The sequence below is a fragment of the Tympanuchus pallidicinctus genome, unplaced genomic scaffold (assembly GCF_026119805.1).
Source record: "Tympanuchus pallidicinctus isolate F22 unplaced genomic scaffold, pur_lepc_1.0 scaffold28, whole genome shotgun sequence".
Classification (NCBI taxonomy): Eukaryota; Metazoa; Chordata; class Aves; order Galliformes; family Phasianidae; genus Tympanuchus; species Tympanuchus pallidicinctus.
This window is the reverse complement of record NW_026294745.1, coordinates 6,329,241-6,353,930: the sequence shown is the minus strand read 5'-3', so window position 1 is coordinate 6,353,930 and position 24,690 is coordinate 6,329,241. Positions and strand designations below refer to the sequence as shown.

The 24,690-nt window shown below is 38.5% G+C and overlaps 1 protein-coding gene across 1 annotated transcript in view; it reads right to left on the bottom strand.

The window, feature by feature from the left end:
• TXNRD2 (thioredoxin reductase 2) overlaps positions 1 to 24,690 on the bottom strand; it is a 31,899-nt gene that overhangs the window by 6,234 nt on the left and 975 nt on the right. The window contains exons 2-14 of the mRNA XM_052690967.1: positions 24,512 to 24,577; positions 23,775 to 23,831; positions 23,383 to 23,527; positions 23,013 to 23,087; positions 22,122 to 22,200; positions 21,363 to 21,425; positions 20,991 to 21,061; positions 17,396 to 17,415; positions 16,940 to 17,031; positions 14,644 to 14,818; positions 6,358 to 6,494; positions 1,396 to 1,491; positions 1,092 to 1,184 (exon numbers count right to left, since the gene is read on the bottom strand). Coding sequence (XP_052546927.1) covers positions 1,092 to 1,184; positions 1,396 to 1,491; positions 6,358 to 6,494; positions 14,644 to 14,818; positions 16,940 to 17,031; positions 17,396 to 17,415; positions 20,991 to 21,061; positions 21,363 to 21,425; positions 22,122 to 22,200; positions 23,013 to 23,087; positions 23,383 to 23,527; positions 23,775 to 23,831; positions 24,512 to 24,577 — 1,169 coding nt within the window. The remainder of the gene's footprint in view (positions 1 to 1,091; positions 1,185 to 1,395; positions 1,492 to 6,357; positions 6,495 to 14,643; positions 14,819 to 16,939; positions 17,032 to 17,395; positions 17,416 to 20,990; positions 21,062 to 21,362; positions 21,426 to 22,121; positions 22,201 to 23,012; positions 23,088 to 23,382; positions 23,528 to 23,774; positions 23,832 to 24,511; positions 24,578 to 24,690) is intronic.

The following is a 24,690-nucleotide window of genomic DNA, read 5'->3' as shown; positions in this document are numbered from 1 at the left end:
AAGGAGAAAAAAATCCTGAAAAACCCCCACAGAATGCTACCCAAATTGATGCCACGAATTCAAAATGATGTTTGTTTTGCTTCTTCACGTTTCTCCCAATAGTCTAAGTAGTAACTTGTTTGTTCTGAATAATGAAATCCAAGAAGCTTTCCATGTTTGTTTCTATGTGTACCAGAAGACAACTTAAACTAATTCTAGCAGTTTGAATAGAAAAATTTTATTTTCTTTCATGATTTTGCCTGGGAATCCAAGCAAATCTATCAGCTGAACTTCCTCTCCAATATGTATACAACATCAACATCCTATGCCTCACATGCCTGCTTAAACAGGCAATTTTCTTTTACACTAATTTCTTTACTTCTAAAAGGCACCAATGTCCAGAAATTCAGATAACAATTCTAGAACAGTTGTTGAAGTATAAGCTATATTTCAGAATCATAAAAACTCAGAACAGATAACTGAGTGAACAGAGTACTGCACTTTTTATTTCCATAGTTTGAGTCTTACACTGACAGCCTTTTTGATGAGTGAATAAAGGTAACTTTTTCGAGGGTGATTTGTTTGAATTTTCTCTGATTATATAATGATTGTGAATTTCTTCATCATAAGTACCTTAATGTCATCCCTCCTATCAGAAGGATATCAATATATGCTATAACAGATTTCTTCTTCAACAGGCAGTGCCCAGGCACATCAGATCAAGTTATTTCAGCCACAAAGAAAACACTGAATAATTTGTGTGAATATTTCCATGGACATCCCAAAAAATCTAGATTAAAGAATCTGACAGTAATTCTGACAATTAGAGGGAATACAACTGTATGTAATATATATGGTTGTGCAATATAATTTATTAAAATGGCCACTAGTTTGAAGCTGTCAGACTATTAATAACGTTAAGCCCATGAGGCAATAGTTTCCATCGTGACATGCTGCAATAGTTTTGAAGTCTGAACTCTTTTGAAGAACTCTTTCCTAGCTGCAAATACAGTATTTTGGGGACCAAAAATGTCAGTCCAATACCACAGTCAAACTTTCACCTTTGCAAAGTGCAACTCTGATACCAACTATAAGTAAAAACATTTTCATACCTCAATATTATCTGACCCATAACACTGCACAGCCTTTTCTTCTGACAGTCCAACACAACCATATTCCAAGGGAGTGAAAACTGTAGTAGGTACCTGCTTGCGAGGAAACAAAGTGTTACTGTGAACCACATGAAGCAGCTGCAGGGTAGATGTGACTTCAGGGGAGGATAGCTCTGCCACACATAACTGCTTTGGATACTGGAAACTGGACTCCAAATGGAAAAACACCATTTATTTAAATATTCTTTTCTTTTTAATAGAGAAATATTTGGCTTTATTACTGAAAGAAGAAACGACAACTCACGCTGTCATAGTCCATCAGTTCTGAAGAGTGGCCAAAAAGACGCCGGGCCAGCAGCTTCCCTGCAGCTATTGCTGTGGGTGTCAGCTCAGGACGGCCCTGAGGAAAAGAGCACGAAGCTTTGTTTTAACTAAGAGAGAAGTGGCATCCAAGGACTTCTCCTGGGACAGCGGGCAAAGAAATGCCAAATCCTTGCAATTCCAGTCCAGCAGCTAGCGCTCCAAACGGACAAGGCAGTAATAATTGCTGTCCAAACACACTTCTAAGTTGCTGAGCTTAGTATCTGTCTTGACAGGGAACAAATGCAGTCAATGCACCCAAAAAAACACTCACATCTTACCCTGAAAAGCAGAGGATATTCACTCATGAACCATCCGTTACACCCTTTCTTTCCATAGTAAGTCATCAGTAAGTTTTCTGAACGGCATTTTTAGAGTAGAAAAAAATAGTATAAAGAAATACTATTTTCAAACCCATCCAACTTTTTTGTCAGTTGTCTGACACATTTTTACAGAACACAGAATCAGTAGGTGCAAACTTTGCTATTAATAATGTTAATAATGTCTAAAAAACTTCATACATCTAGTAAAAAAAACCAGCTTACTTAAGAGCATCCAAAAGTGTATCAGCAGGATGCCTGTCTGAGATTAGGCAAGAAGTCAGAAATCTCGAGGGAAAGATGTGGAAACACGAATGCCATAACTGATAAACTACGGTTTCGTGGCACAGTGCAGAATGCTTTACAGAAACTGAGATTTTGCTTCAGCCAGGTTCTGTGTAGACCCAACTCTTGTCGTATTCCTGCAAAGCCCCATTTGGGGTGGTAGTCATTCTGCAAGCTCTTGAAAACAGTCTCCAGCAGAAAATAAGGATTTCCCACCACACACACTGGAGTTTTTCAAATGTCTCTTCATTATCCTAACATTTTTTGAACATTTACTGAAATCCATTCTCTTCCATAGCTTCTTTCCTGCATGTTGCTACACAGGTTCTGCACATACCGTTAGCTCCATTTACCGTTACATGCACCACAGCAGTCATCTGCACATCACTATGAGTTTATGTTTTTCTCTATACTAATATCCCCTTTGTTAAACTTCCATTGCAAAAAATAAACTGAAGCAGCACTTTGTCTAACCTGTTAACAGATACTACTGTTTCATTTACAAAGACAAACCATTTTCCCCCATAGCCCATGACAAATCACAAAACTGAAAGTACATCCCTTTTTCCCCCCTAAGATCCACCGTGTTTTTTCAACACCAGCATTTGGACTTTCAAGGCTGTAAATGTCATTTACCAGATGAAATTTGCCATTTGTTTTTTCTTACACACATTTGCCTGAAACATGGCTGCCAGTCATTTCTGTAGCAGGAAATACAGATGTTGTTTTGGCATTCCAGAAAAGAATAGAAGATTGGAACTAAAGATAAAATTGTGAAAGCGCTGCTATGCATTCCATAAAACCCAACTAATTACTAAAACATCCACGCAGATAAAGCCCTATTTCTCATAAACAATAGCTTAAAGACCTTCCCTGGTAAATATTTGAAACGAACATTCACTTTGCAGTCATGTGTACAACTACCCTGATGATTATTATGGATACAGATTGTTCATAAGAATCCTCCAGTGCATCAGACATTTAAACGAGATGGCTCCTAAGAGAGTTCAGTAAGCTTTGAAGTACTGTGCATTTGTTCTAACATGGCTCTTTCTTTCAGTCTAATTTCTATTCAAAGCAACATACTGCAGATCTTCTCTACACATCTTTGTTTTAACACCCTTTGAAATACACCAGATGTATACTGGAGTCTATATACAATAAATCTTCTACTAAGAGAATTTCTTTTACTGTGTGTCATGCTTTTCAACAAGAATACCACTGGAGGATGGATATTAACAGACAGGGCTTATATCAGCACTGAAAATTCAAATTAAAATTCCAGCCTGGTAATCTTCATCCTGATTTTATTTTACTGACAATAAAAATACCTAAGTGCAGTTTTGCTCATCAGTTGAAAACCTCATTTTGCTGGAGCCTGAAAAACTTTTTTTAAAATGGTAGACAAACTGAGTGACCTCTGGAGTTCTCTTTTCCTCCCTTTTTCCAAATGAACAGTTTGCATAACATTAGGATTCTGTTTTTCATACAAGGGTGCCACAGGACACCCATGCACACTGAGTTTCCCTTTTATGCCAGGTGGGTATGACTCCCAAATGGAAACACTCAGTCTGAACATATCAGGAAGCTCCCGTTTTCCATCTCCCCCCCCCTTCCAATCAGTGAACTGAATTTAAAACACAGATCTTACTATGTGGTAGCAAGTTAGTATCTATTCAGTGTGGCCTAGTAAAGGGTGAGAGAGGAGGGGCCGAGAGCTACTCACAGAAGTATAAGCAATAACACGTCATGGTGCAAAGACAATCTGACAGGTAGAGAGAAAAACAACGAAAAAAATCCTGACCAGGGACACCAGAGACAAAATCCTATTTTTACAGACAATATTAGGGGTCATTGATATTCATTCCCTTGGTAGAAGCTTCCCCTTCCTGCCCCTTGAAAGGTCTCACCCAGATAGTATCACACCCCAAGCTCTGCAGCTTTGTGCTGCTTAAAGAGAACCAAGTGCGTCCTGCCAAGCTGCGCACCAACGCCAAACCTGGGAACTCTGCTCCTCTGATGATTCCCATGCCAATCACATCTATGATCTAAATTCATTTTCCTTAAAAAAGAAAGGAAAAAGGGAAAAAAAAACCAAAGAGTATTTGTGTATTGTGTAAACAAAAGAAGAGCATTGCTCATTGAGTGAAATTACACGGCTCACATCGTAATGGCATCAGACAGGAACTCCTACCTCTAAACTCTATAAATGCATGATTTCTTTAATTTCCTATAATTTCTTTATTTTAATTTCTTTAATTTCCTATATTTAGTCCATGCTTAGATACAAGCTTAAGACACTACAGCAAACTGATTTAATTGCCCAGTGCTTCCCATCTGTACACTGTACAAAGTACAAAACTGCTGCTGTTCTTAATACACTCAGAAGTGCATTACACAACTCCCATTCAAAAATCTGCACTAATAAGGACAAAAACAGGAAAAGGAAATCCAAGTTTTAACAACAAAATTAAAAGGACAAATAAATGAAGACCTGGTTTTATAGATCCACAGTAGGGAAGACGAGAGCATCCTGCCTCCAACTTTCTATTTCTTGTTTAACAAAATCCTCATAGGGCAGAAGACAAAAAGCACCCAAAAGGAAATGACTTGCCTAAAATAACATGTCAGACTGGCTGCAAAAATGAGCAACAGAATCTAAGGCCTTGCCAGCACTGCTTCTAACAACTGCTTCTTGGACAAAATTAGAAAGAATAGTTTAGAAAGCAGGAGGCCTAATCAAGATACGTATCAAGGACACAAAGAGATTGGTGGTGACTGTGAGTAGAAACAGGACTTCAGAAAACATCCCAGAGTGTGAAGTAACCAGCACAGAGGGGAGCCTCTGTTTGAAGAGGAAAAAAGAGCTGTCCATAATTCCAAGTCTCCGAGTGATTGAAGTTGTGGAGAGTAATGGGGGAAAAAAAAGAGAGAAATGGTTGAGCAGGATAGAGTTTTCACACAATTTAAAAGGAAAAGGTGAGTCATTTGCATGAAGATGGAGATGGACGGGAAGAAACACATGCCTGCATGCAGAAAAAGAGGTCTGGAATGACCAACAGATTTATTTCGGGGCCTCTGACTGTAGATGGTGTCCAGTCATGGATAAGCATGCTATTCCAAGACCTGCTTCATCCCTTCAAAAACTCAGAAGCACCTGCAGGGCTTACATATGGCAGAATGAGAAATGCTTAAAAGATATCTCAAATTATACTATATATGGTGTTTGCATATCACTATGGTATTTAGATTTCAGACGTTCATAAAGATGAAGAGTCTTCATCTATCAAAAACAACCTTGATAGAAAGGGATGTGCTAGATTCCATTAAGTTCAATGACAAGAAAGAAATTCTGTATCTTGCAATGCCCTCTTTTTATATTCTACATTACTGCTTAAGTTCTTCAGGAATGGCAAGCACCCAATGAAAACATCCTCCTGTAACTGTACAGTTCAGAATGAACCCACATGTTATGTTTTATGAAGATAACATATTTGAAGATGCCCAGATTAGAGGAGATATTCTGAGTTCTTCTGTGAAATAAAAACAGAGGGATTAAAAGCATTTGAGTGCACTTTGATTAGGAAGGACATTCTCATCACAGTCAACTGAAGATTAACAACAGCAGTAGATTAAAGCCACAAAATTCTGGTTTTGTGCCTATAAAGGCATGAAATTGTTTTGCTGAAGTCTCCTTTTAAAAAAAAAAAAAAGTAACAAAAATACTCATATATACTTGGCCAAAACATTCACAAATCATGTGAATCATTTAACAGAAGTCAAATGCCTTCAGTATTTGGAGAAATGCTGTTTATCTTTTCTTTCCTTGTTTCAGAGGTATATATTTTTGTTAGCAGCATTTTACGTCAGAATGCAGAAATGCTACCATAGGATGAACATCAACAGAACTGTTGTGGTCGTTCCCTGAAAGTGTATTCAGCTCCAGAAGGAAAGAAATACTTTCACTCAGCATTCACAGGGAGCATGAAGTCGTACATCTGAAGTGATGCAAACATTAGAAAGATAATTAAAGTGATAAAGACATTATTATTAGCCTCTGACCAGTGATACCTTCCCTGATAAACATCAGTAATAATCACTTATGCTGAGGCACTTCACAAGATCCATGTGAAGGAAATTACTCAACCAGGTGCCAAGCATGAACACTACAGCTGCACAAAATGAAAAAGAGCAAAACACTAAGATATATGCTAGAGCATGACGACATCTGGGGACAAGCTATTAGTCAGGAACAAAGCTGGCTTCCTGTTATTGTAACACAGTTTATGTAGACTCAGTACCTCTGTTATGTCTCCGATTGCATAAATGTGAGGAACAGAAGTAGCTTCACTGGCATCAACAATGATCTTTCCAGTTTCAGAATTAGTTTTCACTCCAGCAGTCTCCAAATTGAGAGTTCCAGTGTCAGGGACCCGGCCTAAAGAAAAAAATAAATATTTAAGTAAAAGCTGTTGGAAAACTTTAGTAGCATTAATCTAAAAAGTCAGCGTTCTTCACTCCAGAATTTCAAGACCTTCATTCAGTTTGATAGTCGAAGCAGAAAGAAGACAAAACACACCTAATTCTGAAAAGCCATAAAAATACGCAGGACATCATCCATTGCTAAAAAAGCTGAAGTCAAATGGTTTAAAATTTATTGTGCACCCTAAATGTATCTTACTAATGTAGAATGAACATATACACATAATGATGCAACTTCTACACCGACAATTCCCAATGAACAGTAACTGAACGGCTCTCAGTGCTAACAAACAGCCTTGTGGATTCATTCCTACCAAACATTCCTCTTCTAAAAATACTTTCAAACTTTTTTAGTTCCCTCAGCCTGGATGATAAAGTTTATCAGCTCTGCTCTCAACCTCCTTGTGTTGAGCCATTTAACATTTGGCTCAAACTCTGTAAAACTACCTTTTAGAATTTAAAACTATTGTTTTAATGCATTTAAAAGCAAATGAGGCAAATTATACTGAGCCTATATGTTATCAGTGTCCCTTCCAAAGATTTTAAATTATATCTCTTCCATATGATTCTTCTCTATTTTTTCTGTAGGCCATTCCAAGAGTAAAGCCTTCTAATTATTTCCATGTAAACTACAACAGATACAAAGAGCAAAATTCAATAGCAAAAAATTGCAGCCACCAAACACTATTTTTCAACACAATCACCACCATTAGCTGTGCATTTTCACTAGCAGTGAACAAGAGCTGCACGCAGCACTTGTGAACATCTGCATCGGTGGAGGTGCAGGCGTTTGTTGTGCATGGAGCACCCAGTGACACACCTGTGCTCCACACACACTCCCATGTCAGATGCCATTCTGTCACAGTGCCGCCCTGCTGCCATCTGTCACACAGCAACCAAACATAGCGGGATGTTGGTGGGAAGCTTCAACCTCTGCTGCCATGCCACCAGCAGCCGCCTCTGATGTCATGGCCAGCGTAACGAAACAGGAGGCATTACTTTTGGAGCAGCCCTCATATTTTTCATCCAATACATCTTTAAAAACATTTTTGTAGAATTTTCTGCCTTAAGTTACTACCATTGCCTTAATGCAAGCTGTACTGAGTGGTGTACAGAGTATCAAGCAAAGCAATTCCTGATCCAGAAATGGAATCTTAAAACCTAACCGGTTTCTCAAACACATTTCAAGGTTAATAAGCATAGTGAAATTATCAGGTACTCAACTCAGAAGTTGTTAGGGACACACTATACTGTACAGAAGAGATCACTTGATTGCATCCAAATGAAGGAAGCTTTATAACATGGCATACATTTTTAGAGGCTGTGAATGGATGTGGACATATCGACATACATCTCTCTCGCTGTGAGTCACGATTTTGCGTTTGAAGTTAATATAGAGCTATAGCAAAGCAAAACAAAAAGGGAAATGTGTTTTCATTATAAAAACAAGCTCTTTGATGTTAATGTAGGAAATTATTAAACAAAAGGAAAACCTGGCTTGTCAATACAGACTTAATTATATGTAAACATATGATTCACTGCTTTATACATCTGTCACATAGCCAAGCCCCCCAAACAATGTCACATTTGAATGCCTCTGTAAAGACTTCTGTGTATTAATTTCATCTGGTGAAACCAACACTTCCTCTGGGAGTACTGACTGAAGCTGTCGGCACTTGGCTATCTGTCTGTCTTCCCTTCTGTTGTCCCCATGGGATGTTGATCTGCTGTTCCTTCTCTGCCCCCTGCTCCCCAGTCCTGATGTTATCAGGCAACAAAAATAATAAACCTGCAGGACCTTATCTTGGCTCGGATGTGAAACAACTTCCTACCGTTGTATTTCTCTGTGAATTGAGAGTAAAGCCTGGATATTCTGCAAATGGACAGCTAATGGGGTTTTCTAGTTTCCCCTTTTTCCTGCCAGGCAGAGCCAAGAGAGCTCTTAGCACGCAATGGCAAGCACTGAAAGAGGGAAAAAAAGAGAAACTGTCAATAAAGTCATTTAAAGTCTTGTGACAACAACAACAGCTGAGTTTATCAAATCTGCAGGATAACACTTAACCTTTCAATTCCAATCTATTTTAACATGTGTACAGTTTGATATTAATAGCTAAGAATTAAAGTGTGTTGCTGCTCAGCAAAATTTCTCTCTGAACTTGACTGCCTAAATACTATTTCTGAAAGTAATGATAGAATATTAAAAACTAACCCATGCTGGATCACCTCCATAGGACAACATTACACATACTGATCTTGCTACATCTCAAATCTACTGTAGCTTCATGACTAACTGAAGTGGCTTGGTTAGTTTTAATGCCAAATTCAGGAAATTCAGAAATTTCCCAACATTCAGTTACGTGGTATTACAGAATCAGTTCTCAACACTCTTTAATATTGGATGAAAAGAAGATCTGCTTCATACCCAAACTCCTACATTTACTTATATACTCATAGCTTCAAGAAGCATAAGTTTGTAGCTTATTCCTGAGATCCACAAGGCAACAGCCTTGTTTTGTTTTTTAACCCAGCTTGCAGAGTTTTAGTTTGAAGATGCTCGCTGTCCTGAAACTCCTGAATAAGAAGTGTAAGACTGTGCAAGACATACACAATATTTTTATTGCTTTATATTTTACTCAAAACTGCAAGTTTTATGACAGACAGGTGGCAGAAAGGAAGAATGATGTAAATTGAACTCCGACTCCTGAAGAAGGTCACTGCACTTTTAATATCACATCATAATCTCATCTTTAATAGAGCCATGCAACAACCACACAGCTGTGAAAATCACACACATCCCAGTGCTAAGGGTTTGTCCTCATTCACCAACAACCTGTTGATATGGTTTTGCAAAATATAGCAACATGGCTTCCAGGGGGCTTCCATCAGCTTAGCTACAACCAGCGACAGGAGACTCATCAAGGCACATCTCAGGCAGACACCAGGCTGGCAATGCCTGATGTAGCATTTCTGTCCCATTATCTGTGGAGTGGCTCCGGCAATTGCAGTTGGACAGCAAATAAGCTGAAGGCAATGCCAGCCTGCTGTGACCTTTAGGTGCAGGATCTACAATGGTAGAGCTTGAATCAGCTAAACTGAGCAAAAGCCAAAGTATCAGCAATAATTGAGTGACAGCACACTCTTGCACACTAAGATTTCCCAGGGTGATAAAGGTGCAGCTGACAGCAACTCTAAAGTTTTATAATAGGTCTTCTGCAGTTTCTTAATCACAGAAATTGGAATGTCACTTTGCCCCCAGCATGTGAAAAATTCCAAGTAGAGCCAACCAATCATTTTCACGTCAGGCATGATACCACAGTTGGCTGCTGTCAGGATATTGTGGTGAGGCAGGATGGATTTTCTGGCATAAAACCTAAGCCCAAGTCTTCTCCACTTCTTACCTACATATTTGTATTTTTACACATCATTTCATAACTGTACCAAATCCAGCCGTGGTTTAACCTCAGTGAAAATCTCATCTGTGTTCCCAGTCTTGGTATTCACCGTCATCTTATTCTGGGTGCCTGACTCAGCCCCCAGAACACTGTCAAGACCTCTGCTCTCTCCTCCTTTGAAGCCCTTCCTGAAAACTGTAGGTATTAAAAAGAAAATACAGACCATAGCCAGCTGATCATGACTAACACAGACCAACAAAGCACAAGCTATATTCAGATTACAATAAAATACCAGCTACAGGAATATTAATTAGGATTTTAAAAGTTCAGAAATGATATCACATTGACAGTAGAGCACACCAGCGTTAGAAGGACATTTTTGGACATTTCACCCATTAGTGACAGATTTTCAGCAAGCCTGATGCAATTTGGCAACAAAAACCCAAGCGCCTCCCAGTCAGTGCTGGGGCAGCTGGTTCTTTGCTACGTCCGTCTGGCTGAAGCACTTCTACTAGCACTGATTAGTGATATGATGATGCAGACGAGAAAGACTCTGGCAGCCACAGTGCAACCAGTCACTGCCTGGCCATCGCCACCCAGCATACAGCTGAACTTACCTGCACCTGGCAACAAAAGCCCACGGATGGCCACTGTGGTCCTTCCTGAACTACAACAAAAAAAAGCTGCTCGAAATGCTCTGTGACCAAGGTAAATCTTACAGCACAGGGCTGCCTTCTAACAGCTGTTATTTGCTTTGTTCTCAAGGTCTTCTGCAAGGTAAAGTGTGCAGGAAACGCTTCCTTATATGAAAAGAACAGTTCACCTTCACATCAGTTCTCCCACACTGAGCTTGCAGTAACCAAAGGTTTTCCGCACCCTTTAAGGCTGATGCTGCAGTCTCAAAAATCAGAACCCATCAACCACTGCCAAGTGAGGCCATCAGCTTCAGTCTCCCACACACTTACAGACGAATAGAATCCATATTCTGCAGAAGTCACACTAATTATATTGGTTATACAAAATTACTTTGGAGTATTTTCTGCCATTTTTTCTTTCTTTAAGCCACCATTCAGACCTAGCCATCACTTCTTGAATCAAATGTCATCTTATAGTTCAGATTCCAAAATGTTTTCTAATGTGCAAGTTAGAGGCATACTCTAATATGTAATTTTTCCCCAATAAGGAGCAGTTAGTTTTGTAATTACGAGCTGATAAAGTAAGCACAATAAAATACAGTTACATCCAAAGTTATGAGTGAGTTAAATGTACATCTGCATCCCTTTTAATGCAAATATATTACCAGCACATTAAAAACAGCCTTGTAGAAACAAGCCTGACTGAATGTCACAAAAAAATATACACTGGGAAAAAAATCACTGAGTGATGTAACGAGAGTGACTACTTTCATAAGGAATGAAGAAATCATATCTTATTAAGACAGTCATGGATAAAAATTAACGAGAAAGAGACACACGGAGTTCAGAACAGAGACCCAGAGCCTTGACTAAGCACACCACATAGAAAAGATGATATTCTTCTTTTCTATTTTTCACGGTTATTTCTCTAACAAACCTATGAATGCAAAGGCACTTGAGAACGGTTGTTCCATTGCCCTCATCAATGAGCCATTTCTCTTTTGTAAAGCTGGACTTCAGAGCTGCTTCTGGTCACCACTCTTTCTAATAACAATTCACCAGTGCACTATCCCACTTTCTCTGTCGAACTAACTCCAGGATATTTTATAAACACCTGCTTAGTTTAATTATCAGTCCGGAGCTGCTCCTCCACAGAGTAAGATTCCCATCAGATACACAGTAATTCAATATCTTTTCCAATGACCTTATGAATCATCTGGACAAATGCCAGTTGCAGCAGTAATGTTTTGCCATCAACGGCAAATTAAAATGGAAATACAACTTGTCCTTTCCTGCTACACATTAGCTGGTTGCAGCTGCAGAACTCAATACGAGTTTCATTCCTCCGACAGCTTGAACAAGTGCACTGCACAGAGCTTCATCTCCTGCAGCTTTGCCCCGCAGATCAGAGCTTGCATCTTGGATTAAATGTGTCAGTCTTTACCCCCTCCTTTGGACAAACACCCTGAGTTCCATCTGGGCAAGCACAAACTCAATGTTGTTTTGTAGCTCAGGTACATCAGGCACTTATCATTAAAAGGTTTTCTGGTGTCCTTATGAGCAGATGTAATGTTTTGTCATACTAAAAGTTATATGCATAATTTCAATACAGAAACAATATCTCAGGTGCTTATTTCAGGAGAATTCTCACAAGAGCAGTTGACAGAGCTGTAGTGAAAAACAGAAGGACACTACCTGACTAAACAGACAGAAATAGAGGCCAAGCAAGAGCTGTTTTCAGTGACCTGCTTCCCAGCTCAGCACAGTAACACAAAGCTTGTAGTAATAACCAGTAAAAGCTTTAGACTGAAATCTTTAAGTTACAGTAAAATCTATCAAAATATTTGCCTCAAACATTTGGACTGGTACAAAAATCTGCTATAAAAGTAAAGTCTGCTTTTAATAGCTTATTCATACTAGTAGGAAATTAAACATTCCAATAAAATAGAAACAAAATTCTTTATATAGACAAAGTAATTTTTCTGCTCCCCCACCAAGGTTACACGTTAAGACATCGGATCTGTAGCTTACCAACCTTGAATTATCCCACTGTCAGTAAGCATTTTTAACATCATTCATGGGATCCTATTAATTGTAATAATCCATTCACAGATACATTCACAAAAATCAAGGGAAGATCTACTGTAATTCAGGCTACAATTAGTTAACCACAGTGGCTGCTTTTGAACTAACTCTACAAGCTGACTTTCTTCAATCAGTATTGTAACTGGCACATCTGCAGACAGGAAATCCTCAACACCACCAAGTTTCCCAGTCTATTATCTGAGACACCTGGTGTGGGTGTGCTGATGCAGAGAAAAACAATGAATCATACTGACTGCACATCGATTAAACAGTTTTAACTGCTAATGTTCTTAAACCTTAAGTGTGGAGTGCCAACTGGAGCACTTAAACAAACAACAACAAAAGAAAAAAAGGGAAAAAAAAGCCCAAACTGCAAGACACCAAAAGAACCACAGAAACTCCAACCTGTTCATTTTTCAGTTTCTATACATGGATCACAACTCAAATCTCTGACAGGAATTACAACGAATATGGCTCTTTTGTATTAAGAATAGCAAGTGCAGTCATGTTACAACTAGAGTTGTAATAGCATAGGATGCAACTTTATTATAATTAGAATTAAACCAAGATGTTTATGGTGTTATTTCAACTTAACAGCTCATTTTTAATCTTTGACAAAAGAAAATAAATTGACTTGAAATATCACAGGTGTGACTCTGCATGAGAGCGTGGTTTTACCAGAAAGCTGAGAAAAAAAAATCAGTGACCACATTTAGAGACAGGCTTTGGGGGGGGGGAAGAAAGAAACAAAAAGAAGTAGAAGGGAAAAGCAGGCTTCGTTTCGCTTTAGAAATACCATTCCCCAGTTTTCTGGATTGCTGCTGTTCCAGACAGCATTTTTGCTCTCAGAAAGCAGGAGGGTTTTTGGTACTGGTGAGTACAACCCGCTATCAGATGTTGTTTCTGTAGTTTCCACAAGCACTTTACACTTCTAGGAAAAGGGCAATCAAAGTAATCCAAAGAAGATGAGACACAGCGTGCTCTCTCTTCAGAGCATGAGGAAGATACAAAGCAGACATAACCAGGGGGAAGGGACAACAGGACAGTAGGTTGAGTCCACTGGGCAGAACACAAAGCTATAAATTGATCTATTCTGTGACTTCACTAATTAAATTCAATCTGATTAACAGGTGAACAAGTAATGCTTCTCATGCTTCTATAGAGCAGTCATGTTAGAGAAGAATAACATAAAAATGCAATAGTTTAAAAGGAGTTCTTAAAGCTGATGTAAAACAGATCATTCTTTTGCATCAAAACAGATTTTTTGGGCAGCAAGTTTAAGCTTATTCATTACATCCACCAGATACCTGCTTTCTAAACACCACTGCTGCCTTCAGCTGTTCATTACGTATCTAGTATCTCAGATATTTAGAGGGCCATGTAAGACGAAACAAGAGGTATCCTATTCCAATGGGCATGCAAGTCCATCAGAACTAGCACAGGAACTGAGAAGGATCATGAGAAGGATCTGAAACACTGCAAAAATCTCCCAAGAGCCAAGGCTCCCTGCAACGAGTTTGGATTTCATTTAAGAGAGAATTATTTCTACTTCCCTGGATGGAATGATGGCTGCAGTAACAAACTTAACAAGAACAGTTCAGAAATCCCTAGCAGAAACCTAACCTCGAAGGTAAGACCAACACAAACTTGCAGTGAGTATCTCCACAAATAAGACCACGCGTGTACTTACAGAACATCAATGACAGAGGTTGCTGGCATTCATGCTCTCACCTTCTGGGAAAGTTTCGACGACTAAACAGCATCACATTCATTGCCTTTCATACATAAGTAATTACTGTGCATTGCTGCATTCACTGTAACTTCCATGGGGCTTTAGGAAGTGAACAAGTCACACGTGGAAGAAATGAATTTGAAAATGACTGACCTTTAGGATACTAAATCTTAAAAATAGGTTTGGCCCCACAGAACATGAAGGAGTTCCCTTTTCAGAAAGGAAAGCATTACAAATAAACATAAAGCTGATCAGGTTTACCTACTGCCCACATCACTGTGTCAAAGGAATCCGTTTCTTCTGTGCCCAAGTCAGTATTTTTCCAGGTGACTTGTAACTTGCTGCTTCCCAGTTTTTCAACTTTAGTTGGGACACATTTCTTTAAAAATTTTGTGCCATAAGATTCCATGTGCTCAGTTACTAAAGATGCCATTTGCTGTCAAGCAAGGAGAAAAAGCATTTATTCTTAGACACGACCTTCAGCTGCCTTTATGAAATCCAATAAATACACCACATATTTCAAACATTCTTTGTCACTTAGCTACTGTGCACTGTTGACCCAATTTGCTGAGCTACAATGACCTGCAACCTCTCTTCCAAGAGGTACCTGCATCTGAGTATTCAGATTATTTTTAAAAAGTGAGTAAAAACTTGTGTATAATAATTTGATTTTTATACAAAAATAGCATCTAGTGCAAATTCATTACCACAATTGCTGTTTTCTGGCAGCTGAATTCAACACTTTAATAAAGCTAATTAAGAAAAATACTCCCCTTTGCCATGACACCTGTCATTTCTCTGCAATAATTATAAACCCCTAAAATTTTCTGAAAAGTTCTACTACAAAAAGGAAATAATGCATTTGTCCCAAGAGCTTGTTTGAAATAATGCCACACCACAAGCAGTGAGTAAAGCACAACACTGACAAGTTTATCCAAGATGTCACTGCTCTTGACAGCAGTAATTCAGGTTGCACTTTGTCAAAGGATATCTTTACTACTCAAAGGACAGCATCACAAAACTGCTCACACAAGATCTGCATGCAGGGTCTTGACTTACAGAACTTTATTTTTGATGTTAGTTAACCAACAGGAAAGCAACAACAGGGTTATTATATCACTTCAGAAACGTGACAGCTCACTAATCAGTTTCCATCAGACTCAGCGTGGCTACAGATTGAACGTAATTATTTTATATCTGTTCCAACTTACTTCTGAAATTTCTATTGTGCTTTGCTGCCTGCAGAAGATCAAGTTCTCAGAGAAAGCCCTACTGTATTTTATAAAGTGCCACACACAGACTTCTAATGCTATTCCCTGCTCACTCAGATCTGATGTCATTCCTCATGCAGATTTCTTCCATTATGAGTGCAATTCCCCAGGCACATTCTTATACAGGGTTTTGCAAATTCTGCTACACATTCCACGAGTTTTAAGGAAAAGACTTTGAAGTACAGGTGGCTGATGTGCCAGCAGAAGCTATCATTACCTGCAGTGGTACTTATCACTGCTTCTTCTAACAATACTCTTTCTCAAAATTGAGCTGTTACACATTTAAAAAAATAAAAAAAAATAATCAGTGCAGGTGTGAGTGAAAACCAGAATTCTCTTACTGTTTTAAGAACACCACACAAACTTCAAAAATGAAGGTAATGCTAGCATCAGATCTTGAAGACACAGAAGATCTACAATTACCTTTACAGTATTCTCCCAACAGGGGCTACAAAACCACACTCAATCAGTGCCTTTACTAAGTCCAATCATTGTCCTTAAGCCAAAGCCACTATACTTCCCACTACTGCTTCTTTAAGCAAATAAATCTGTTTTTAACATAACTCCCTCCCCCCCTTCTTTTTCCCCCTCCACTGTATTTGTATTCTTTTTAAACAGGAAGGGAATTATGGCCAAAACTGTTTTTTGTTTGTCAGTGCAGCTGTGACCACTCATACTTTTTCCCCCAATCTTGAAACAGTTTTTTCTCTTTAAACTTCTCTTTTGCTTACACCTTTCTCCACCTTAGGGTTGATGGTTCCACTGAGATCACTCTCACTCCATGTAATACATACACTTTTTTATTTACCTTGTTGCAGTTGTCACTGTTATGAAAGTCATGAAGTCATGATTTCCAGTTCCTATTTCATTAAGAATTTTCAGCTTGGAGATTTACTTACATTCACCATAATGATCTCCACATTGAACTACTTCATGCTAAGTCCAGTAATTTACTTTAAAAATCATTATCTGCAACTCTTAGCAACTCTGGGTTGTTTTAAAGAAATCATCTAATACTTCTAGCAGTGGCACTGTACATATCCCTCCCTGCTTCCCAATCTATTCAATCCTGTTTTCAGTTAAGCAGGAAAAAAAAGATTAAATTTTCTGAATAAAAGATCAAGTGATACGATAGGAAAACATGAGCTAATATTCATTTAATTACTCTTCAGAAATTATGTACTGGGAATGTTTGGAAAAGCCGATGTCCTTTCTTTAGGAGACAAAAATGATGAAGCATACCTTATGTTTGATAAACAAGGAGATGCAAGATATTCTGCACTGACCTGATCAAACCCACGAAGTGGGATACTTCTCATCATGACTGCAGTGTCCAACCCAATACCAGTTAGAAAACCAGCACATTCAAGAGAAACATCTGGTGAAGTATCAGTTAAAGAAGCATAAACAATGGTTTCATATAAATGCAACAGAGGAAAAGGTAGCATACAAGTGGTGTTTCTACCTACAGATACCACGTTCTCCTCACACATCTTTTCCTTTTGTTGAACGGTATAAAAATCCAAAGCCTTAGAATATTACTTTCCTCAGAGACAAGACTGTTTTCCAGATCCTGAGAATTCACCTTCAGCTGACCCATGATGCTACTGCATAGAAAATTATTCCCATTATATTGGGCATTATATTGGGCATTGAGCACAGGAGTTTGGGAAATTAAGTTTTCATTGAAAGGCAGCTATGCTGCTTATAACCATAAGCTATCACAGATTTTCAAAGGATACAACTGGCTCCAACAACCAACCTGTTATATAAAAAAGAAAGAATGAAGCTGTGGAATTAACTTGTGCATATTTGCATAAACAACAATTATTTTGGAAGTGTGTGCAGTTACAAGATCACAGATTTGAGCAGTGGATCTGATATTATTAAGTGGGAAGAAAGCCTGTCAACTCCAACTAAGACAATACTAAACCAAGTGAGGTTAATTTCTTAACAGAATTTTTAAAATAACAGGCATATAAGACACATGGAAGTGTTTTTATATTGTAAAGAGATACTTGAACATATATTCTGAAAGTCAAAGCGAAGAAAGCTATGGAAAAAAAAAATCAGAACAGTCAGCAAGGTTAAGAGGTATCATGAATACTTCAGCTGTGCTCTGTGGTTCACCTCAGATGGAAGCATCTGGACTGCAAACTGACACTATTTTCCCCCAAACACACAGTGTCTGTTGCTACCGATGCCTCATTTTTCAGGGTCTCTTAGCACCACTGCTTCTGAGACAGTACACAACATATTAGTGCACAGACATGCACCTCATCAAATTAAAGCATATTTCGAAATCTCGAGATGTATCCTAATTACAAACCAATTTTTAAAACTTCTTGAAAACTTCAGTCAATCAGAAGTTAAGCACATACTGAATTTATCATCTTTTTATCAAGTAGGTTATGGTTCCCAAAAGGAGAATAGGAGATTTTACTAACTGCTAAATTTCTATTTGATTTGAAGGCATCCACTTCTTCATCATCTTATTTATCCAAATGACAAATATTTGTCTTTCCTGTCTTTAAAAGCTCATCTACATAGCTGTAGATAATCTAGGTCAAACTATAGATTTAATTGGACTACTATGAATCAAATATATCCTGTTTAGATCTTGAATAACACTGCAGATCCTATGGCTCCCTGCATTTCACACTCTTTCAATCACAAATATCACTGAAGTTGCTCATCAGCATTTTGAAGTTAGAACACCAGTTTCTATGCCTGTACCCAGATGCCTGCACGCTGTAACAGTCCTCTCTCTTCCATATCCTCAGTTCCCTCTGTCTGCTGTCTGCTGGGTATCCAACAGACAAAGAGTTCAGTCGCTGTTCTGGTGGTAGAAGTGGGTCAAACTGGTCAGTCACTGACAGCCAGCTGCTAGGCAAGCTGCACTCACACGTCTTTGTTACTCACATGATATGCAGGTTTGTTAACATCTCACTGCTTAGAGATGCATTCCAAATAATACTTATACTTACAACAAAGCTTTTTCTTGCATTTTTCAATAAGGAAAAAAGCATCATTAAGGATCAAAATACCTAATTACTGCTATAAGGACTACACAGAATGTTAAGACTCTTTCTGACTGGGATCTTCATCTACAGAAGCACATGCTTCATAAAGAACTTTCGACCACTTGGGGGAGAACAACACACCATGAACCAGAATCCACAGCAATGACTGGCACAGTTCTGCTGGACTTGTTTGTTTTTACAGAGCAGGTCTCTCCCTGCCATAACACAAAGTTTAAAAACAGCTGAGAGTTTTCGGGTATGAAAGAAGTAGGTTGGCAATTGCATTTTAAAAAGCTAGAGATGATAGAAATCTACTTAAATTCAGAAATGTACTTAATCCTGAACCACAAACTCATCAGAGATTTTAAATACGTTATTTAATTTTAGGAGCAAAAGCAACAAAGTACAAGCATTTGAAACAAAACCTTATCATATTCTCTTACCAAAAGATCAAAATCTACCGGTTTAGGTTTTACATTTGGCAAATAATCTAACACACAGGCAGATATTTTTTCCAGCATTACACTATCTGATTAATCTGTGAATGGATGAACATCCCCTCTTTCAGCCTGCAGACTTCAGGAAACTGCTGCAAAAAGCCACACACTGCACATAAAGAAATATCTGAGGAGATGCACAGGGAATAGAGTCAGAATATCTGCAGCTTCTGCATGCATTTGTTCTTTCTCATCAAATGAAAAACAGCTGCCAGCCACGCATTATTCACCATCTCTTCTACAAACTCGATGATTCCTGGGCACCTAACTGAAAAGTTTTAAAAGCAGAACCTAACCTCTGCCACACCTGCTCAATCTCTCACTCATTCTCAACATATTTCAAGGCACCTTTTCTAGCTCACTCTGCCAAGGCCTTCATCTCAGTAGCAAGAATTCCTTGTTTGTATATCTAAGGGACTTTTAATTTGGCCAACAGTTTGTGTTCAGAAAAAAAAAAGGAAGAATAACTGCAGGACTGACAGTTCTACAACTTCCAGCCATATTCATTCACAGCTTGGCTATGTACATTTGGAAGAGGAAAAAAGAAAGAATAAGTAAAACACAGCTCAGACTGAAAAACAAAAAGTGTTAAACTGAACCTTGGGAGTATTTATAAAAGAAACAAATCCGTCAGAAACAAACCTTTAACAACTCCCTCCTTCATTTGCTAGGACAGAGCCTGATAAAGTACAGAAATGCTACTGTAGTCCCCGAGGGCTTATTTTGACTAAATCTTAGGAATGCAACATATAAACACTAGGCTCCCATATTACACTGTTACAACACGTATTTGAAGCAACTGGACAAAAGCCATATTTTCACAGAGACATCTTGCAAGGATAAGCCTTATGTTTAAGTGTTCTTTTTTTCCCCTTTCTTCACTTTTTGTAATTTCCTCATATAAATCATGCTCTCAAAATTCAAGAAATGACTGATATAATGCAAAGAGCTGCAAATTTAATTGTTTTTAAACTGTACCAACGAGCCCTTATTGGTTTGATGCTTACCTTAGCATACACTGTATCTTTGCATTAGAAAGTCATGATCATGAACGCCAGCTCTCTGTCTTTTGAAAGCACTAGCATTGTATGTTAGCCTCTTTCTGATATATAATTTCCCTGTTCAGAACCACGTGAAGATGTTGAACCGGGGACACAGGCACAACCAAAAGACAAACAGAAAGAGTGCCAGCTGACTTACATGCTAGCAAGTGTATATTTCTTACCACAGCTATTTGAATCAAGAAAATGCTTTGGAGTGTTGTGTGGATTCAGAAACTTACTGTGTTACGTGCTGTAAAACATGCTGTGACAATTTACATAGAAAAGAACAGGCTTTATTATTTCAATTTATCGACAGCTTTCAAACCATAAAAAGGGGCAAAAGTAACAAAAGAAAATGCAGCTAGATGATAGGATTATCAGACGTGCCATCGCTTAAAAGAACGTAACATTATCTTGGGGTTTCCAATTGAGAAGCAGCTTCTCGTAAACTCGTAGCAAAGGATCGGGACGGAACAGCCTTTGCTTAAGTTCATGCTGCCCTCTTGTGGCTTCCAAGAGGAAGTTTGCCACAGCAAATAAGTCGCCTTCACCAACGATGAAAATTCAATTTTAATTTCATTTTAAACGGGAATAGCATGGAAAAAAAAAAATCTGTGCTAGTTACTTATGAGAGCTGATAGTGAGATGTTGCTGCGTAGTAAAACAAATTCTCAGAAGGAAAACATGACATAAAAGGCAATTTTGGACATTTTTCACCTTGCTGTAAAATGTACAAAAGCTGCAACATATTAAAGCCATTTTAAAGTATCTTACGTTTTTCCAGGAGACTCTTTTAACCAGAATAGATCATCACTTGTGATTCCATACTCCAGTGCGCCCGTAATCTACAAACACACAGGGAAGATCTTGAATTTGCAACACTGGCAAGATCACATGATCCTGAAGATCTTATCCAGCCTAGATGACTCCATGATGCTAAGAACATTAACATAGTAAATCTATGCAAATTGTTTTCTATAAAAGTGCTTCTCTGAAAATCCTGTAGCTCATGCAAAAAATAGTGTTTCACACTCAGATAAGAAATGTCTCGTGTTGCAATGTTTACGTTATCCTCTGAACATCTGTTATTCTCTGAGACCACAACAGTAAAGTCATTGAAGTTGTGAAATGGCAAGTGTAACTTACATGCGTGGGATATTTGGGTCTTCCTCCAGTAGCAATGACAATGTTTTCAGCAGTAAGAGTAGTCTGCAAGCAAAAACACAACAATCAAGCACCTGAAATGAGCAATATGAGAGCAAGCTGGCACTACCACCTACCATTTATCTGACATAACAATCAGCAAAATGTTAAAAAAGGCCAGGGGTAAAGCAAAATAATACAGGCAGAAGGCTTCTCCTATACATACTCTGCTACTAATGTCCACCATGCAATTGTTATTATGCTGGATAAGATTCTGATGACTACTTGGAAAGAACAGTTGTGTACAAATGGCAGCTTACGAGAAAACATGGAGAGATCACACCAAGTGACTCATCTCTAAGGTCTACTGTTAAGAAATCTCAACGGGGGCATAGTTTTAGACAGTGCCCCTGAAAGACATTTACCCCCTAAAACTTCTCTCTCAGGCTGACATTAACCAGTAACACTGTACAAAAACAAAGCAAAACAAAAAGCCTTAAAAAAGCACATTCAGTCTTTTGTCAAATAAGCAGAGATAGCCACTATTTTGTTACCTAACCCATCTGTTTGAAGCCAAATTCAGTGCATTCAGTATAATTGCTTCCTACACACAGTTCTCTATTAGAAAGCTCAGTGTCTCTGCAGTTCTCCTGACACATCTCAGACTGGTTTAATACTCAGAGCAGAAAGTAGATTTTGGACACACCAAAACCTGAGATGCTTGTAGTGAACTATGCTGCAGAAACCAGTAGAGCAGCTCACCTTTTTACCTCCTTTTGCTAAACCACAGACTGTATGGGAATCCAAAAAACTTCCTTTCATGTTGAAATATTTCACCTTTCTGTTCGGGAGAAAACAACAACATAAACACACATTCAGTGAAGGAGAACACAGATGAAAACTCCTATTTTTTCCCTATTTGAAGTCCTAAAAAAAGCCATCAGGAATAGAAAAGAAAGGAAGCATCTCACATCACCAAATTGTTTGCAGCTCTGCCACACAATTGCCACTTAATTCTTGTATCACTTCACTCCTCAATTCAGCACCTAATGCTCTGGCAGGCTTTGGTATCAGGTTAGTGATCTCTTTAAATGATACACATTCCACTGTCCATAACGTTACTATTTAGAACATTACTAATAGAATGCTCTTCTGAGAGCACACAGAAGTCACTCAGCAGGAGTCACAGACTGGTCCCTGCTACATTAGTATCACTCTACAAAAGGAACCATATGCTGAAGAACTTGGGTATGTCAGATAAATTATTTCTGCACTAAAAGCAAAAAATTCAGCTGCTTTAGTATAGTGTTACCTGCAGGCCTGTACGTATGGCACAGAAGTCTTGGGGCACAAGTCTGAAATTATTTTGCTAAAACCTGACTACTTAATATTAATGCAAAACCTCACCAGATCACCAAGAATATTGCTATGCTGTTAGAAAGCCTTCAGCCATGGTCACTTTCAACCACTACAGAAAAGAAAAGAAAAGAATATCTCACCTACACTGGCAAGGACATCTATAGTCCAGAGCAGAAGGGACATAAAGTCACAGCGCTAGCTCTAATGAGAAATTCCAAAGGCAAGTAATTGATTCTACAAGGAGAAGAGCTCCCTGATTGTGGGAGGAAATATGAACTTCAAAGTCATATTTACTTGTCTTGTAGCTGCACTCTGTGTCCCCAGTTCAGGGATTTCACATAATTCTGAACAGCTTGAGCCATCACAGACCTATCACAAGGCAAGAAATGGAACATGAAAACATTGTATTACAAATTCAGACAATACAGCTCAAACATCCAGGTGACTGCTAGAAATTATTAAAGTTCTACAATACTTTCTGTTACGAAAGCAAATTGAAGTGCAGACCAACACAAGAGCTGCCCCCATAAGCTAGTAATTACAGTTCTGTTTTAAACAAGGGGTAGTCTAACAAGCTTCAGTGAAAATCATTTTGCACATCAACAGTATGCTTCCTTACACATCCAAAGGACAAAGGAGTGCAAAGGAGGGCTATATTCTTTACCAGCTGTGATGAACTGGGTGGGCCACACTCCAGCCATAGTGCTGGGCATCTTTAAGAGCTCCCCCTAAAAGGGCTGCCTGATGCATAAGCTTTTTAGGAATGCAGCCAACGTTTACACAAGTTCCACCAAGTCCCCACTTGGTTCCTGAAAACAAACAAACAACAAAAAAACCCACATCAGTTGAGTTTAACAACATAACTGGGTTATTTGGAGAATTATTTATTCATGCAATTACTTCTACAGTTCTGAAACAACACAGAGCTTCTATCTTTTGCTACAAGCAAAGCATGCAGCTTGGCTTTGGCCACTTTGCTGCCTGGATCAACCTGCTGACCCAGGCCATAGCTTCACTCACATATCCAGATATCATTCTAGTATTCCCCTTTCATACCTCGTGGAGAAGGTTCGACGTAATCCAAAACAGCCACATTCTTGCCAAACTGAGCAGCTTTAAACAAAAAGCAGGAAAACACATTTAGATGAAGGAGAAGCACTGAAACCTAAATATATTTAGTAGCAGAAGCACAGATTAAGAGTACAGGAGATGACAATTGGTGGTTTTTAATAATTTTAGACATCACACCAAGAGCCCGGGCTGCTGATGTTGTCAGTATATTCTCCAGAAGGCATTTAATAACCCAGACTAGGGCCCATAAACACAATAATTTGATGCTAAATTAGATGTTTAAGAATCTTGTGGGTTACTGAACACATGGGGTAATGCACTACAAAAGGCAGAAGACTCTCCACAGAAGTTAGACGGGTCCTGGAAACAGCATGAATGAAATGTTTTAGCTGATACATAAGGAAAATATAATAAAGAAAAACATGCCATCTTCAAAAATATGCCATCTGCAGAAGCACTCAGAAACAGTGAAATAAAGATTAGACTTTCTGGAGACAACAGAAGAAATATTTTTTAAAAAGAATAACAGGGAAGCCAAACAAGATCATCACACCTGAGGGCATGAATTAATTTTCAGATCAGTTTGACAGAGGTAAGTTGACAGTTAATCATGCACAGTATACTATGTATCTTAGAAATGTTCAATATTTTCTGTATCACTTCTAGATTCCACGTACAACACCTAAGCTAACATAAAGCTTTTATTATCTGGTTATACCAACCTTCTTTTGCACAAGCAAGGCCTCCAGACCCACCACCGATGACCAGCAGGTCATACTCCTTCTTTCCTGTGAAGAGGTTGGGGGGACAATAGGGGGAGAAGAAAGAAAAAGAAACAGGCAAGAAAGACAGGAGAGGTGTGTTAAAGGCAAATTTAAAAAGGTACACTATTGTTTACAAC